Source organism: Eublepharis macularius, chromosome 6 (genome assembly GCF_028583425.1).
Source record: "Eublepharis macularius isolate TG4126 chromosome 6, MPM_Emac_v1.0, whole genome shotgun sequence".
Lineage (NCBI taxonomy): Eukaryota > Metazoa > Chordata > Lepidosauria > Squamata > Eublepharidae > Eublepharis > Eublepharis macularius.
Window position 1 is genome coordinate 141,015,763 of NC_072795.1, and position 16,973 is coordinate 141,032,735.

The window sequence follows — 16,973 nt, forward strand, 5'->3', positions numbered from 1 at the left end:
CAGCCATAAAAATCACTAAGCATTATGTATACTAACACTGAATGAAACTTATGGTGTTGTTCAAGGCTGCAGCCCCCTCCCCCACACTCACCAGCACTTTGGAGGGCAGTGAAGATGGCAGTAGGGCTGGGGCCACTCCTGGTGAAGGAGCAGCCACCTGACTGGAGCTCGGCACTGCAGGCGTGGCTGGGTCTCCTGGCCATCCAACAGCCAGCCCAGAGAGAGCCCTGTCCTCTCAGCTCATTGACAGCAGCATCGGCGAAGGCGGGGCCAAGCAGAGATGCGGCTGGGCTGAGCCCTGCCCAGCAGAGGTCGACACCATGGCAGTCAGTGTCTGCACTACCCTGGCTGCGGCTGCAGCAAGTGGGGCAACACCCTCCTGGTTAGGTTGCCCGATGGAAGACTATAAGGGGCAGGGGAGCTCAGGAGTAGCTGGCGCCTATGAATGACAGCCAACAAGCCTTCTGCTGCCTCAGAGGATTGGGGGAGAGCCTGGGGAAGGCCCTGGACAGGCTCCACAGGGAGGGAAAGGAGGAGGAGGATCCTGGGGTTCTCCCACCCCTAAGGGCAGCCTAAAAAGGGGAAGCCAAGGGGAACTTGGGAGGAGGGGCCAGAGCTCTCCTAAGGCACGCCTGGGAAGGAAATGAGAGAGGGACAAGGGTGACAAAAGGATCCTATATTCTGATAGACTTTGCAACTCTGCTACTGGACAGAAACTTTGGAACCATGTGAGGGCGATCTGGCTGCAATATCTGTCACCCCATTGATCGTCAGGGTTGATTTGGCTGATCTGGCTGGCTAGGTGGGTGTCCCCTTCCTCCCTCACCACTCCATGTGTGTCCCTCCTGAAGCTGCACGCTCGGTGGAAGAGGATAACCATCCCAGATAGAAGGAGTGTACCATTCTTCAGTCAAGGGTATGTTTACTAGCATTAGAGATTTGTAGATTACTCCTATTTTTTATGATAATGGGCTGTCAATACCAATCAAGGTTCAAAAACATTTGGAAGGTGGCTGTTGGAAACTTTTTTGCCTACAAATGAAAGAGAGAGTCAGGGCTTTTTTTCAGGGGGAACGCGGCGGAACGGAGTTCCGGCACTTCTTGAAAATGGTCACATGGCCAGTGGCCCCGCCCCCTGATCTCCAGACAGAGGGGAATTGAGATTGCCCTCCCAACTCCCCTCTGTCTGGAGATCAGGGGGCGGGGCCACCGGCCATGTGACCATTTTCTCCGAGGGCAACCCACTGAGTTCCACCAACTCTTTTCCCAGAAAAAAAGCCCTGGAGAGAGTTACAGCAATAAGCTAGAAAAACAGGAATGCCCACGGTACCTGACTAACTGGTTAAATTTAAGGCTATATGTATCCAAGAATTAATACAATAGCTTGTATCATACAGAAACCATTCAGTTATATTCATTCAGTTTTGCATCCAATTACAGTCACAATTCAGAATGAACAATATAAATATTTGAGCATAATAAATACTCGTAATGGAGATAAAAACACTATAAATAAGCACCGTTCATTGACATGAAGAATAAATGATAGGTAACTCCAATAAAGTGGAGTTCAATAGTCCAATAGTGACTGAAGTGCAACTTTTTTCTTTTCTTGCTTTTCCACAGCTCCGTTTGACAAGGAGGCGACTTGATTGACCGCCTCGTTTCCAGAAAATTCTTTTTCAAGAACGTGCCATTTCCAAACAGATTCTCCAATGCTGAAATATCCTGTTACAACATCAAACAATGCTCTGTCACAAACAAATGATTAATAAAGAAATTGGTTACAAACAGAACTTATAAGTGTCCTCAATCCATCGTCATTTGCCAGTTAATAGTGATTTTCCAAAAGACGAACCTTGATATAAATGCTGAACTGTTAACACTGTTAACACAGTAAAGGGGGTGGCCATGGGATGTGTGACCACCCCCAGTATTGCCAACTTGTATATGGCCGAGATGAACCGTATTAAATCATGCTGCCAATCCATGGCCATTTTCGCACTACTAACCTGCTTCTGTAACGTTGCGAAACATTGCACGAAAAACGTGGAAGATAGCGTCTTCTCGCGAGAGTTTTGCACAATGTCGTGCAAAACTCTCGGGAGAAGACGCTATCTTCCGTGTTTTTCGCGCAATGTTTCGCAACGTAACAGAAGCAGGTTAGTAGTGTGAAAACAGCCCATATTATGCCAATGTTGTCTTTTTTCGAAGATTTATTAATGACTTGTATCTAATATACAATGAAGCTGCCACGGTGAGCAGCTTTGTCAATTGGAAAAATACACTGGATTCCAATATCCATTTCACTTGGAACTACAATAGTAATTTTGTTAGTTTTCTGGATGTAGTTACCTTTGGGACCTTGGAGAACACCATAGGTATAAGACCGACAGACATTCATATTTACATTTTTCTTCCCATCACCCACCTCATTTATGCTACAGTTTACCATATGGACAGTATTTAAGGCTTCGCAGGAATTCATCCAGGGACCTTGATTATGCCAGGGAGAGAGATCAAGTTTTTCGTTAACAAGGATATCCCGGTACAGTTATTAGGAATGCAGTGGCAAGGGCTGCCAGGAAGAACAGGCCCGATTTGTTTAACAGCAAAGAACAGGTTCATGACGGCTCCATCAGATGGGGAGTGGACGATACACATTTGGCCAGTGGCATCAGTACAATAATTAAAAGACAGTGGCATTGCTAAATCATATTCCAGGGTGTGCAGTCAAACCTGCGTTCGGGTTCCGACGGACCCATAACTTTAAAGAATTTCTAGTACATTCAGATTTCCGTCAACCAGAAGAACAGGCAACGAATCCACAGGGACATTTTCAGTGTGGGTGATGCAACCCGTGTAACCTGGAAGCTGGTGGAAAGGAGTTCAGGATCACTAGCACAGGGCGCAGTATCAGACTCAATCATTACTCCACTTGTAATATTACGTGGGTTGTGTACATCATTGAATGTACGTGCCCACTGATTTATATTGGAAGTACACAGGGACCAGTTAAGGTCCGTATTTAGGAACATCTTTCAAGAATAAAGAATAAGAATTCAAGGACGACATGGTCATGGTCACTTCCCCCCAAGGTCCCCACTACCTTCACCTCATCTACCAATTCTTCCCAGTTGGTTAATATTAAGTCTAGTATGGGCGAGCCCCTTGTAGCTTCCTCCATCATTCGAAAAAGGAAGTTATTGGCCAGGTAGGTCAGGAAGTTGTGTGAGTCTTGTCGCTTTGCTGAGCTTGTCTTCCAGTACACATCGGGGAAGTTGAAGTCACCCATAATTATAAGGTTCTGTTTTCTGGATGCTCTACCAATCTGTTCAAGGAGGGCAGCATCCATTTCCTCTACCTGGTCAGGCGGTCTCTAGCACACTCCAACAACAATACCCTCTGTCCTTCCTCCCCTTATTTCCACCCATATACTTTCCACTGGGCTGTCAACTACATTCTCCAGAACTTGCTGACAATCAAGCCCTCTCCTCACATACAATGCCACTCTGCCTCCTCTTCTACCCTTCTGTTTTTTCTTGAACAACTCGTACCCATCCACTACCACATTCCAGTCATGGGAATCATCCCACCAAGCCTCAGTAAGTCCTCCTGTATCATAGCCCTCTGTTTGCAAGAGAAGCTCAAATTCTTCCTTCTTATTACACATACTTCGGGCATTGATATATAGGCACTTGTAGCCTTGTAACTTTGTAACAGGTGGGCCTCAGCTGTTATCTCTTCTTCATTGAAATCCCCTTGTTGATCATCCCCTTCCTCTTGCGGCATCAGTTTAAAGCTCTCCTGATGAAGCTCTCCAGGTTCTTTCCAAACATTTTCTTCCCTGACCTTGAGAAGTGAATCCCATCGTGTGCTAGAAGGCCTTCTCTAAGGAAACTTACCCCGTGGTCCCAGAACTCAAAGCGTTCCTGCCGGCACCACCACCTCAGCCAACAATTCACCTCGAGTATGGTCTGCTCCCTTCGCATTCCTCTTCCTTTGACAGGAAGGATAGAAGAGAACACAACCTGTGCCACCACTTTCTTCAACTGCCTTCCAAGAGCTTCATAGTCCTCTTTAATTCTTGCGATGGTATTCGCGGCTGTGTCATTCTTTCCCACGTGAACCAGCACAAATGGGTACTGATCAGTCAGTCCATGATCTGTGACTACTGAGTATAAACGATGATCATGATCTGTGAGTACTGATTATAAAAGAGAGCCAGTTTGGTGTAGTGGTTAAGAGCGCGGAACTCTAATCTGGAGAACTGGGTTTGATACCCCACTCCTCCACTTGAAGGCAGCTGGGTGACCTTGGGACAGTCACAGCTTCTAGGAGCTCTCTCAGCCCCTCCAACCTTACAGGGTGTTTTGTTGTGGGGGTAATAATGACATACTTTGTAAACCACTCTAAGAGTCAGACAGGCCAGCCTGCCTGCCTGCCATACATGTGAATGTATCTCTACTGGAGGGGGATGGGTAGTAGTGTAGCTTTCCTCCTTCACTGTATCTTGGCCACACTTTGCTTGGGTTGATTGGTGTTGTCACTGCAGCTGGAACTGAACGACCTCGGGAAACTCAGCTCTGCCTCTCTTTCAGGACTTTCGCTGACTTCAACTGACTCTTGTTTGAACTAGGGGGAGGGGACTGGAGGTATAACCTCGGGAAAGACTGTGCTTTGGCATTCCAGGCAACTACTATGTACTTGTGCACTTCTAGGGAGCAATTTTTAATAAAGACCTTTAACTCATACAACTGTGTTTGATGAAGTGGGGAGTCTGAGAGAATCCCCTAGCCAGGCCTGACACTGAGTGGGCATTAAGTTGTCTTGAAGGGCAGTATATAAATTGCATGTTGTTGTTATTATTATTATTATTATTTATTGTACATTGTACATTTGGACAATACATATTAGTGTTGTGCCTGTATACTGTAGGGTGTCAGTACTGATTGTTCCTTGAAAAAGAAATTGATGAAACAGGAAACAAGCTAGCATCCTGTTGGGAGAACTTTTCTTGCACCTCGGTCCAGCGGGACTTGGAAGGCGGCCGATCTGAATACAGTTTGAGAGCAGAGTTTTGTCACCCAGTTGATGGACCTAAAAACAAAAAGTCATACAGTGAGGAACAGAGATACATTTTACTCACCTCTTAAAGAATCCAAAGGTTGTATGCTTGTATTATCAGGAGAGCTTGGACTCTTGTTCCACCATTATTCATATGTGTGTACAAAGCAACAGCTGACTCAATGTTTATTAAATATTATTTATTGAAATATTTATTATATTTATTGAAATATTTATTGAAGTATTTATGGTATTTATTGTACATTGATTGCTGCAATCATGGTCTATACTGTATTTATGTGATTTATGAATGGCTAACTGTGAATTATGAATGGAATTGTTCAGGATTGTAATACCACTAATTATATATACTGGTGCTGACAAGAGATTTAGTGTTATTGCCAAATATATTGCCTTATATTAACTGAGCACCTTGCACTTCAAAGAGAAAATGGTTATATAAGTCTTGTTGTCTGTGACTGTATCCATGGGGACTTTTTGTCTTTTCAGGGGGATCAGGAGCAGAGCAGGAGGCAATGCCCACCCTCCGCCTTCACACAGCTGAGATCAGGCGCGGAGCAGGGGGCAATGCCCGCCTCCCACATTTTCACCCAACTGGGATCAGGAGCAGAGCAAGTGGCAATGCCCACCGCCGCCTTCACCCAGCTGGGATGAGGAGCAAAGCAGGTGGCAATGCCCACCCCTGCCTTCACCCAGCCGGGATCAGGCATGGAGCAGGAGGCAATGGCCACTTCCCTCTTCACCCAGCTGGGATCAGGAGTGGTGCAGGCATCAATGCCCCCTCTTCACCCAGCTGGGATCAGGCCCAGAGTAACACAAAAAAAAGGGCACCTCGTAGTGGATAACAAGAAGCAAACCAAGGACCTACCACGGTTTGGACTAAATGACCCACAAACACTATTTAAAGGACATCGTACAGCTGAAAGATGACACGCTCCTTCTCACAAACTTACCAAAAATATCACTATTTATCTAAACAGCTGGGAGTTCACACAATCACATTAACCAGTATGGTAGTGTTCCAAAGACAAATACAAAGAGCCAATAACAGATAGATTTGACTATCTGGGTTTCCCACTTGGATTAGAGACGCGAGGTTACTTTTGCATTTGGAACTCTATCAACGCTCTTGAAAAAGCCACACTGAAACAGGAATCCAGCTTGCGCCCTGTTGTGTGGTTGATAGCTGTGATTCTTTCCCCGTATGTCCTTTGCCTCCACTGTGGGTTCACTGATCCAGGAGTCGGCTTCGGGTTCCCTTGAAGGAATATAAAGAAGAAAGCTTGGTCTCCGTTTTCAATTTGTATGGACTTTGGAGAATCTGGACTTTCCTATGGGAATATATTTCTTTGATTGCTGATGGCAATGCTCACTCCCCTCTTCACCCAGCCAGGATGAGACACGAAGCAGGAGGCAATGCCTGCGCCCTTTCACCTGGCCGGAATCAGGCTCAGAGCAGGTAGCAATGCCCACCGCCCATTTTCATCCAGCCGAGATCCATCACGGAAGTGGAGGCAATGCCCACCTGCCCACCCTCTCCTTTCTAGAGCCCTTTGTATTTTTTCCCCACAATGGGCTTTGTTACTAGTCATTAGAAAGCAATGGAAAAGCTACCCAGCCCTGGAAGACAGGTTGCAGTAGAGATCCAATCCAGTGCCACTCTTTGACTCAAAGCTCTAAGTAAGATTTCAGTGGTTCTTCTGCTTTACCAGTTAACTGGTCTTTAGCCTGCAGGTTTATCCAAGGTCATTGCACCACCTGAATGCAAGAATTACTAGAATTGAAACATACTGGGGAAAGTATGTTTAATTTAAATAGCTGGTGATGAATGATTATTGCCCAATTTTCTAAATAATTCTGCCTCGCTGAACTATTCATAAAGTTTCATGATTCTGAACCATTCGTAAAGTTGAAAACATTTCATATTGCATGCCCATATAGAAATATTAAAACCAGGGTAGAAATGAAATCAATGTGTCCTAGGAAGCTTTGGGACGATCATTAAATTGTAAGAAGTGGTAAGATTTGATTTTTTCCCCCTAATACAGAGCCCGAATGAGGGTTCTTTCAATGCTTTTGTTGGACGGTTACAACTTTAACTTTGCATCTCTGCCTATAATTCTCAGTCAGCCGTATTTAAAGCCATGGAGCTGTTAACAAGCACCGTGTTGCGAAATGGAGTTCACATCCATGTAGGAAGGTGAAATTTGTCATGTTTCCCATACTTTAGCACCTCTTGGTGGAGGCGTGACAGTAGCAGAATAGCTTGAACAATTTTTTCATGAAAACCCATTCTGTGGGAGGTGGTTGTTAGCGAGATGCAAGACACAATACCTCCTATTAGGCAATATTCTTGTAAAGTAGAATCAGTTAGCATATTTTTTCCTGCATTGACACAAAGTGCTTGTTCCTTTTAAAATAACAGTGTGATTGAGGGGGGGTGGGGACAGAATTAAATTTACTTCTGCAGCTGCTGCCTGGCCAGGGCTTTTTTTCTGGGAAAAGAGGTGGGGGAACTCCGTGAGTTGCCCTCGGAGAAAATGGTCACATGGCTGGTGGCCCCGCCCCCTGATCTCCAGACAGAGGGGAGTTGAGATTGCCCTCCGCGCCGCCGAGCAGCGCGGAGGGCAATCTAAACTCCCCTCTGTCTGGAGATCAGGGGGCGGGGCCACCAGCCATGTGACCATTTTCAAGAGGTTCCAGAATTCCGTTCCACCACGTTCCTGCTGAAAAAAAGCCCTGGTTGTGTGTAATGTGTTTTCTTGGGTTTTATATATCAGATTGTAGGTATGGGAATCACATTTGAATGCTACCCTACTGAAAAAGATTCCCAAAATAAAAGTGTGTGTGTGTGGTGGGGGGCGGGAATTGTACCACAACTTTGGAAGCAGAGGTTCACCCCCACCTAAGAATGTTTTGAATTACAGGCTTTAACATGTGTGACATGACAGTTTCTACTTTAAGAATGAGAGTTTTTGTTTTTAGAATAATGCACTGAAAAGAAAAACTGTGGGTGGCTAGTGGCCATGAAGAGGCTATGCTCCACTCACCGATTGCACTATTATGATAGCATAGCATCCAATGACAAACTCCCAGACTTGTTCTCCCTGGAAATGATATTGTCACACTGGTGTCTTCCACCACCACCACTTGGAGCAGAGGTGGACACTGAGATGAAGGGGCAAGGGGTACCACACCCTCGCTTAGCTCCTGTGATGGAATGAGTATAATTAGCAGGCTAAAAATGTGAGAAGGAAGAGAAACTTCACAGAATCTCTTACACTTGGCTTCCAAATAGCTGAAGTAATATTATTTTCTATCTGATAGAGAAGGGTTTTTTTTAAGGCAATGTTTGTACTTAAGTAATGTACAAGCAGGGACCCACAATGACTTGTGGGGGGCATCTAATTTTCCTCTCCCCCCAAATTTCCTCTTTCCGTTCCCTGAAACCATCAAAGCCTTATCCCTTTTCTTGCTTTCTTCATTCCTTCCCACCACCTCCCTTTCTCTGCCCCCCTGTCTTCAGTATTCCCTCCCCAGGCCTCCTCTTTCTGGGCAAAGTCTGGCCAGTTGTATGGTGCCAGCTCCTGCACCAATGTGAAGTTGGAAATTCCTGGAGATTTCTAGGGTGGGGCTCAGGAAGGGCGGAGTTTGGGAAGGGGAGAGAGCAGGGCTAGATCTACGGTTGCCAGCGCCCAGGGCAACCATAGTCAGGCTCCATGCGCGCACACGCATAGCACGCGCGCTCCTGGTGGTGCGTGATGACGTCACTCTCGTGATGTCATCAGTCTGGGCCCCCCGCCCCCGCAGCAAGCCGGCTGTCCTGGTGCACCGCGGAGCTGGCAGCAGCGCAAGTGGCTTGGAGACTGCCCGCCCCGTTCACCTGCACCACAGGACAAGGGGCAGCCGGCTTGCCTGCACGCCCCTTGTCCTGGGGAAAGGTGAACGGTGTGGGCAGCCTCCAAGCCACTCGCGCTGCCTTTTGCCTTTCCCCAGGACAAGGGGCAGCCGGCTTGCTGTGCACCCTTTGTCCTGGGGAAAGGCGAACAGCACGGGTGGCTTCCCAGCCACCCGCGCTGCCTTTTGCCTTTCCCGCAAGCCGACCGCCCCTTGTCCTGGGGAAAGGCAAAAGGCAGCGCGGGTGGCTGGGAGGCCGCCCGCGCCGTTCGCCTTTCCCCAGGTGCACTCCCGGGGCTGGCAGTGCGCTCCTGGGGCTGGCAACTGCGCCCGGCGCCCCCTCTTTGGCAGCGCCGGGGGCAGACTACCTCCCCTACCCCCCCATTGATCTGGCCCGGAGAGAGAGCTCAGCAGGGTGTAATGCTATAAAGCCCACCCTCCGAAACAGCCATTTTCTCCAAGGGAACTGATCTCTGTAGTCTGGAGATCAGTTGTAATTCCTGAACAGCTCCAGGCCTGACCTGGAGGTTGGCAAGACTGGCTGGGCCAGTTGTGGAGGTAGTGAGTCTCTGGAGGTCACCACAGGACATTTTTCCCAGTAAGTCCTCATCTGTCAGGGGACCTGTCCCCCTCCTCTGTGAGGAGCTGTGCAGGACTATGTCCAGCACTTTCCTTAGGGTTGCCAAACTCCAGGTTGGAGATCGAGAGACGTCTCCTGGAGTTACAACTGATCTCCAGACAACAGAGATCATTTCCCCTGAAGAAAACAGCTGTTTTGCAGGGCTCTCTGGCATTATATCCCCCTCAGGTCTCTCTCCTCCCCAAACCCTGCCATCCTCCAGCTCCACCCCCAAATCTGTAGGAATTTCCCAAACTAGAGTTGGCAATCCCAGCTCCCCCCCCCTTGCTTTACAGAAAACAAGCCTTGGAAGAGTCAGCAATATTACTGTGGTTGCCTAGCAACCTCCAAAATGGCTCCCGAGAACTTAGTGGGCATTCTTTAATTAAAACTGTGGACGTTGTTTCTATTATTTGGGGAATTTTAATCCCCTGGTGTTTTTGTTGTTCAGATTTTATATTGTTCTGCAAACTGGGACTTGCTTCAGGTTTGTAGAGAAACCCTCCCCACATCTGCTCCAGCTCTATTTTGTGGATCTACTACCATTTCCTCTATGACATGGTTCAGAATTAGATATAATGATGAACTGCGCAGTAGTCAGAGTGTTGGGAGGACCAGCCCAGTGGTGTAAACATCAGGGTCTCCCGGCTTCCTCTTCCCTTCTGGCTGCAGCATGTTGGGGCAGAACAAACAGCCAGAGGTTCAGCAGCCCTCTTTGTTATTTGAATTCTAGAGCCTAGTTATCCCATTGGCTAAGATCCAGCAGGAAAGCAGGGGGTCTCATTCCCTCCCTTAGGGCCAGGTGGATTCACAGGGACCAATCTGGGGGTTCTTTAGGCTATTTGCAGGTTCTGCCTAGATGGGCTCTGAGAAAATACTAGACCTTGGAAAGAGTGGTGCTCTTAGAAATGTTCCTCGTGCCCTTGGCCTGATGACGTCACTGCTGGTGACACCATCAGCCCAAGTTCCTCAGCTGCAGGGCCTGTGGCAGGGATCCTGCCTGGCCCGTCCAGCCCTCCCCAGAAGTGCCCATCGACAGGGAGTGGAGAGGCAGGGCACTGCAGTCCTGGCCTGAAAGTGGCTCCGGCCCCTGGGCCAATTCCCACCTGCCCAGCTCCCACAGTTGCCCACTTCCTCTGACTATTTGCATGCTCCATCTGGCACTCCTTTGGCTGCAGTGCCAGGATTGCAGCTGTAGCTGGGCTGGACATGTTGCGAATCTGCCGCAACTGGCAGCTTATCCTGCTGTTCCTCGGGGTGCTGCTGAGCACAGATCTCTACTCCTACCTCCGCCCCGAATATGGTAGCACCTGCCTGGGGGTGAGGCTGGTGAGCCAGGGGTTTGCTTCTGCCCAGGAGAGGCCGCTCCAGGGTCCCACCTCCAGCCATTGTTGCTAGAGAACACGGAGAAGGACCCAGCAGCAGAAAGCAGCCGGGCTGCCCGCTCCCAGTTGCACAGGCTCTATAGCACCCTGGAGTGGCCAGCGGAGAAGCAGCTCAGTGGGCAGGAGGTGTTGGGCGATTACAGCTGGAAAGTAGGGTTTTCAGGTGTCTCGTACTTTGAGTCCATTTTTCCCAGACAGTCTAAGAAAATGCAAGACTGCCCAGGTGAAAACTGGATACTTGGCAACCTGAGTTCTGCCTGCTGGCAGGCTGTGCTGAAAAAGAAAAACTAAAAGCCAGCAAGTGACTTATGTTACCTTCCTATTTGCATTGTACGTGCATGAGGAAGCAGGATACTAAGAGTATAAGTAGTCAAAAACATAACTTCCCGCTATGGCCCTTGCCACTATGGCTAGACATTTTCTATAAGGATTTTGCTATAAGGATTTTCATTTCCTTGCTGTCATTCAAAATCTTAAAAATGGAGTTCCACTTTAAAATTCTGTTACTGCACTTGGAATGCGTGAACATGTCTGCATGTACATTACGGCCTGCTATTCTGTATGGTTCATGCTCAGCGTAAAGGGAGGAGTGGAGTCTTACTTGTGCTGTCACGTTGGCCCCCTCCCTGCGAAATCATGTCTTTCTGTAAGAGTAACTGCACAAGAATATGGACAGAGATGTACATTCAAATGTGTGTACATTCAAATGTATTTTACTTGGAATGGACAAGGGAGTTGCTTGATGATAATTAAAAAGTCTCAGACGGTTTTGTTTTCCCCTTTTCTCATGACTCTTTCTCAAAAGGCAGCATTGGACCTTGAGGATCCACTTAGCTATCCGTCGTTGACAGACAGGCAAATACTCCACCCAAACACAAAAGGCCAAAAGATGCCAGTAAATGGAGCCAAGCATGAAAGGCCAAAAGATGCCAGTAAACCCTCAGGAGGCAAATTGGGGATTGAAATCCTGTTCAAAAGGGGGAGGGACACACGGTAGAATAAAATCTCAGTAACAGACTTTGCAGGGAGGGCGTATAAATTTATACTTCACGACAGTATAAAGCTTTCCATGTTCAACACCACCACGGTGCCGAGAGTATGAACTGCGACAGATTTTTCAGCATGGCTGCAGTCACTGTATCTTATCTTATCTGTATCTTATCTGTCACTTCTAGTTCCCATTTAAATGCAGAGGAGTTAGCCGTGTTAGTCTGTGGTAGCAAAATCAAAAAGAGTCCAGTAGCACCTTTAAGACTAACCAATTTTATTGTAGCATAAGCTTTCGAGAATCAAGTTCTCTTCATCAGATGCATGATACATGATACAGAGACTTGATTCTCGAAAGCTTATGCTACAATAAAATTGGTTAGTCTTAAAGGTGCTACTGGACTCTTTTTGATTTTAGTTCCCATTTAAAGTATCTGCCTGGCTTGGGGATGGGTGGGGACAAAACACAAAAGAAAGGTTCTCTTCTTGAGGGCGTACATTACTTATTTAACAATCTGGATAAATAAGTAAAGTAAAGAATGAATTCCATGCATACCATCAAATGCATTTTAAAGTAAGTTTTCTTGTGTTAGGAGAAATGAATCAAAACAGCTTTGGATAGTTAGAGCCTTATTTAAGGTTGCCATTCCCCTGAATTCGGTGGGATTTATTCCAAGTATAAATGCACAGGCTAGGATTTAGTTTAATAACTTACAAAATACTTTGTTACTAATACAAATCCTGATAGCAAGTTTTTCCATACCATTTCACCTCCTAATTATCTGAAATAACGCTTCAAAAAAAGTCTAACACCAAAATCGAAATGAGCCCTCTTCGTATCTCATTTCAGTGTTGTTGTTGTTGTTGTTGTTAACTGTCAATGAAGGTTATAAAACACTGATTTTTGTAAGGAGCATTGCAAAGAAATCTGATGGGAAGCGATTCCTCGTAAGCTTATCATTCAGTATTGCATGCATTAATTTCAAAACTGTTTTTTGAAAAGCAATATTCAGCAAGACGTCGTTCTGTGGCCACCCTTTCTTCCTCCCTTTTCATTGCTGGGGGTGGGGGGAAGGTGACATTATGAAAAGAAATGTTTCAAACCCCCTGTTTTACCTTGCCTTTTCTGGATCTGGTCTGGAGAATGTAAGAACAGAGCAAACAGTCCCAGCAGAGAGTGAATCTGGTGGGTTCCTTCAGACTCTGCCTCAGAAATGAGTCCCACAGCTCGTCGCAAAGTAATTGGTCTAATTAGCTGGAAGGAAGGAGCGCCTTTCAGTTCCTCAGAAATTAAGACGTGTCATCCACTTAACATCTTAACATCTGTTCCTGCCTATCCCGAAGCTTTCCACCGTACGGCTCTGAAGGACATTTCTGGCTGGGGCTTTCTGGCCAAATATATACAGAAACTGGACGTTTCTTCAGTGGGATGAAGTATATCTGGCGTCTCCCCCCATCTTTATTCCTCAGTTTGGTGAATGTTTGTTTGGGTAAGTATCTCTCAAACTCCCTACTAAAGAAAGAGTAGAACTGCTTCAGCCTTATTGTAGTAATCTCAGTAATGTGACTTTGCCGTTCTTTTTGGATAACAACATAAATATTATTTGCTGCTGGCTTCCCCTCCCTTCTTTCCGATTATATATTTGCGGCTTCAATGGATTGTTTTTGATGTTTCGTCTGTGATTGGAATGGTAACTAATTTTATTTATTTTGTTTTTATTTGCTTTGAACTTTGCTGTTCTCTTTGCAGCAAGTAAGTAATTTATTTCATTACGGCTTCTTGGTAGGCTTCCCTGAGAAATTAGCATGTTTAGGATAGGGGCTAGATTAAGTTAGGCATTCCATGGAAGTCAGAGATGTTCACCAAACTGTACAGTTAGGGTACATTTGTGAAGGTTGAGTTGGCAACAGGAAATCTCAGAGCTGGTAACAGGGTTCCTTCTTAATTCTTTTTCTGACAGTGTTATCCTAAAAATCATTTTCATGGGAGCAAGTCTCATTGAGCAAATTCTCTGTCTAATGCTTTGTTACAGTGCAATCCTTAAAAAATTGTACTTTCTCAGTCCATTGAAATCAATTTTCATATAAGAGTATAACTCTGTTTAGGATTGCACTGATATTAACATAAAATTAGTGATCATTTGCAAAGGTTAACAGGATATTTCAAAGTGAGTTGCAGGTGTCTGTTTAATTCCTTGTGTGTACATTCACATATTAACTAATTCACAGCCTTTTGTAAAATAACCATAGTAAAAGATCTCTGTGAGATGCCCATAAACTTTCTCAAAGGCTAATGAGGTCTATAGGTGTAATTGGATCCATCATGGACTTTGATTATTCCCAAAGGAAACAAAGCCTGCACTTTACGCACAAAGAAAGGATAGGCAATTCCATCCTGCAGAGATCTAAAGAATGCATCTCATCCGAGTTCTCTTTTTGATTTCTAGTTCAGGCAAATTATGCTCCCTATTTCTTTGACAATGGAGCAAGCAGCACGAACGGGAACATGGCGCTTTTCAGCATTTCTGAAGACACTCCTGTGGGTCAGTATTGCTGTGCAGTATTTCATTTCGAAATGCGGACAATTGCATTGCTAAAGGTGGGAGGGTCGTCATAATCCCGTTTTATAAGGATTGTATGTTCTGAATGTCTTTTGTTTGTTTTTTCCATGATGCACATTCAGTAACTTAGCTTATATTGAACGTGACCATTTGTGCAGTATTTGTATAGTTGTGGAACATCCGGTTGTTCAGTGGAGTGAATGTCGCTATGCAGACTTCATGAGATGCCAAATGTACATTTGAATCAGCACCACGCTGTGGGTGCAGAATCCTGCCTCTGGAGCATCCTTGCCGAACTGAGCCATCTCTCTTTTATTGTCACATTTTTATCCCACTGTTCGTCCAAGGAGCTTAAAATGCCATGCGTTATTTTCCCCTTCTCCAGTTATCTTCACAAAAGCCCTGTGAAGTAGATTAGGCTGAGAGAGAGTTATTGGCCCCAAGCAACTAAGTGAATTTCACATCTGAGTAGAGATTTGAACTCGGGTCTCTCCAGCTGCACAGATATCCCAACCTTCTGATAATATGGAATCACTCTGAAGAGCAGGGCTCGACCTTGACCCCTGTGATCCCCAGAGCCACTTGGAGAAATATAATTGTGTGTGTGTGTGTGTGCGCTCATGCACGCCAACCACCAGCATCCCAGAAGGAGGCAAGAAGCAGGTCTTTCCAGGCCCACTTCCCAGGTTCTACGGAAAGCCTGAGAGCGGAACTACAAGTGACAAAAGGCACAGGTTGGACACTTGTCAGCTTCCCTCAAGTTTTGATGGGGAATGTAGGCATCCTGGTCTTGCAGCTTGGCTCTCCGACTGCTGTCCAACGGACTTTTCAACTGTCACTTGTCCAACATTCCGCCAAGCTGCCTACATTTCCCGCCAAAACTTGAGGGAAGCTGACAAGGGTCCAACCTGTGCCTTTTGTCACTTGTGGTTCCGCTCTCAGAGGCTGTATTTTCATGAGCATCACTTACTGTTTTTTATTATTCATCACCACCCCGCCCAACATATTACCCCCCCCCCCCACACACACACACCATTCTCACAATTCTTGTGAGAGACTTTGTCCAGAAAGCGAAGTGCCCCTCTTTGCTGGGCTTTCCCAGCTCCCTCAAAAAAAAGGAGTTTCAGCAGAGATTCAGGACAACAGTCACACACAATGGATTATTCCTTTTGCTAACTGAATTCCCTCCAGCCGCTGACATCTCTGAGCCAATCTCTCTACCCACAAACCCCAACGTGACTTCTGGGTTTTATCATAGAGTTTTGGGGAACTCCTGAAGCGTTATGATGTTGCTTGATGTCCCGCCCCACCCCCATTTCCCCCCTTCCAGTCAGTTGAACACTGTCCCTTGCCCAGTAAGGCCTTCAACGCTAACCAATGACAAACTATTAATTTAACCCACAAGAGTCTCCGGAGGTAGAATAGAAGTCTTTAAATCTAATACAGTAAATTTTTATACAATTATATTTTCAATTCCCGTTTTGTATTCCCACATTCTCATAGGCTTTATTGTCAAGTTTAAAGGTCACACGTGGTACAATAGCTCATCACCTAGTCGGTTCAAGCATTGTTCCGTCTGCTTGAACCAACTAGGTGATGAGCTATTGTACCATGTGTGACCTTTAAACTTGAGAATGAAGCCTATGAGAAAGTGGGAATACGAAATGGGAATTGAAAATATGCTGGCAAAAACCCGTCAGCTGTATGCTTGATGTAACGTTCAGCTTCAGTGCTCTTCCGTTGAGCAGTGGATTCCTGGAGGTCACCTTCATGAGTTTCTTGCAACAAAAAACACCATCTATCAAAGAAAATACCATCTATTAAAGAAAAGTGAAAATTTATTCATTTATGTACTTTTCACCAGTAGGACAGATTAGACATTTGTTACATTCTATATAACTGCTCATAATACTTACTCTATTTATATTTTTGTATTTCTCATTATAGAGTGGCCTATTTATTAACTTTATGAATGTTTGACATTATTATTGCACATAATTAGGACTTGCACTTTAATTGATAAAATTAAAATTTTTAAAAAATATTGTATAAAAATTTATTATATTAGATTTAAAGACTGCTATTCTACCTCCAGAGACTCTCTTGGGTCAAATTAATAGTCAGTAAGGCCTTCAAACAGCCCTGAGAAATCAAGTCCTTCTTTCTCTGAGTGATCTCTGCTGACCAGTTGAATTCCTCCAACCCGCTCATGCCCATTTCCTGATGGAATTTGCACAATTCCCTCTGGGCAGGATTGTTTTGGAGTTTGGCACTACTTTAGGTAGAAAAGAAGTTTCCAGGCTGTTCCACTTGGCTGGAAAGTTCCCTCTACCTCTGTATATACAGGTGTAGAACGATACTCTTCTTAACAGCCGGGAGGATCTGACTAGACGGGTAGCCCACTGGCTAGAGAGAGAGATTTCCTGGATAGTGGGT

The 16,973-nt window shown here is 45.6% G+C and overlaps 1 protein-coding gene across 1 annotated transcript in view; it reads left to right on the forward strand.

Moving 5' to 3' along the window:
• The first annotated feature begins 13,405 nt into the window (after positions 1 to 13,405).
• Positions 13,406 to 16,973, forward strand: part of CDHR1 (cadherin related family member 1) — a 97,115-nt gene continuing 93,547 nt past the window's right edge. Inside the window, exons 1-3 of the mRNA XM_054983976.1 lie at positions 13,406 to 13,466; positions 13,727 to 13,729; positions 14,424 to 14,519. Of these exons, the coding sequence (XP_054839951.1) occupies positions 13,406 to 13,466; positions 13,727 to 13,729; positions 14,424 to 14,519 (160 nt within the window). The remainder of the gene's footprint in view (positions 13,467 to 13,726; positions 13,730 to 14,423; positions 14,520 to 16,973) is intronic.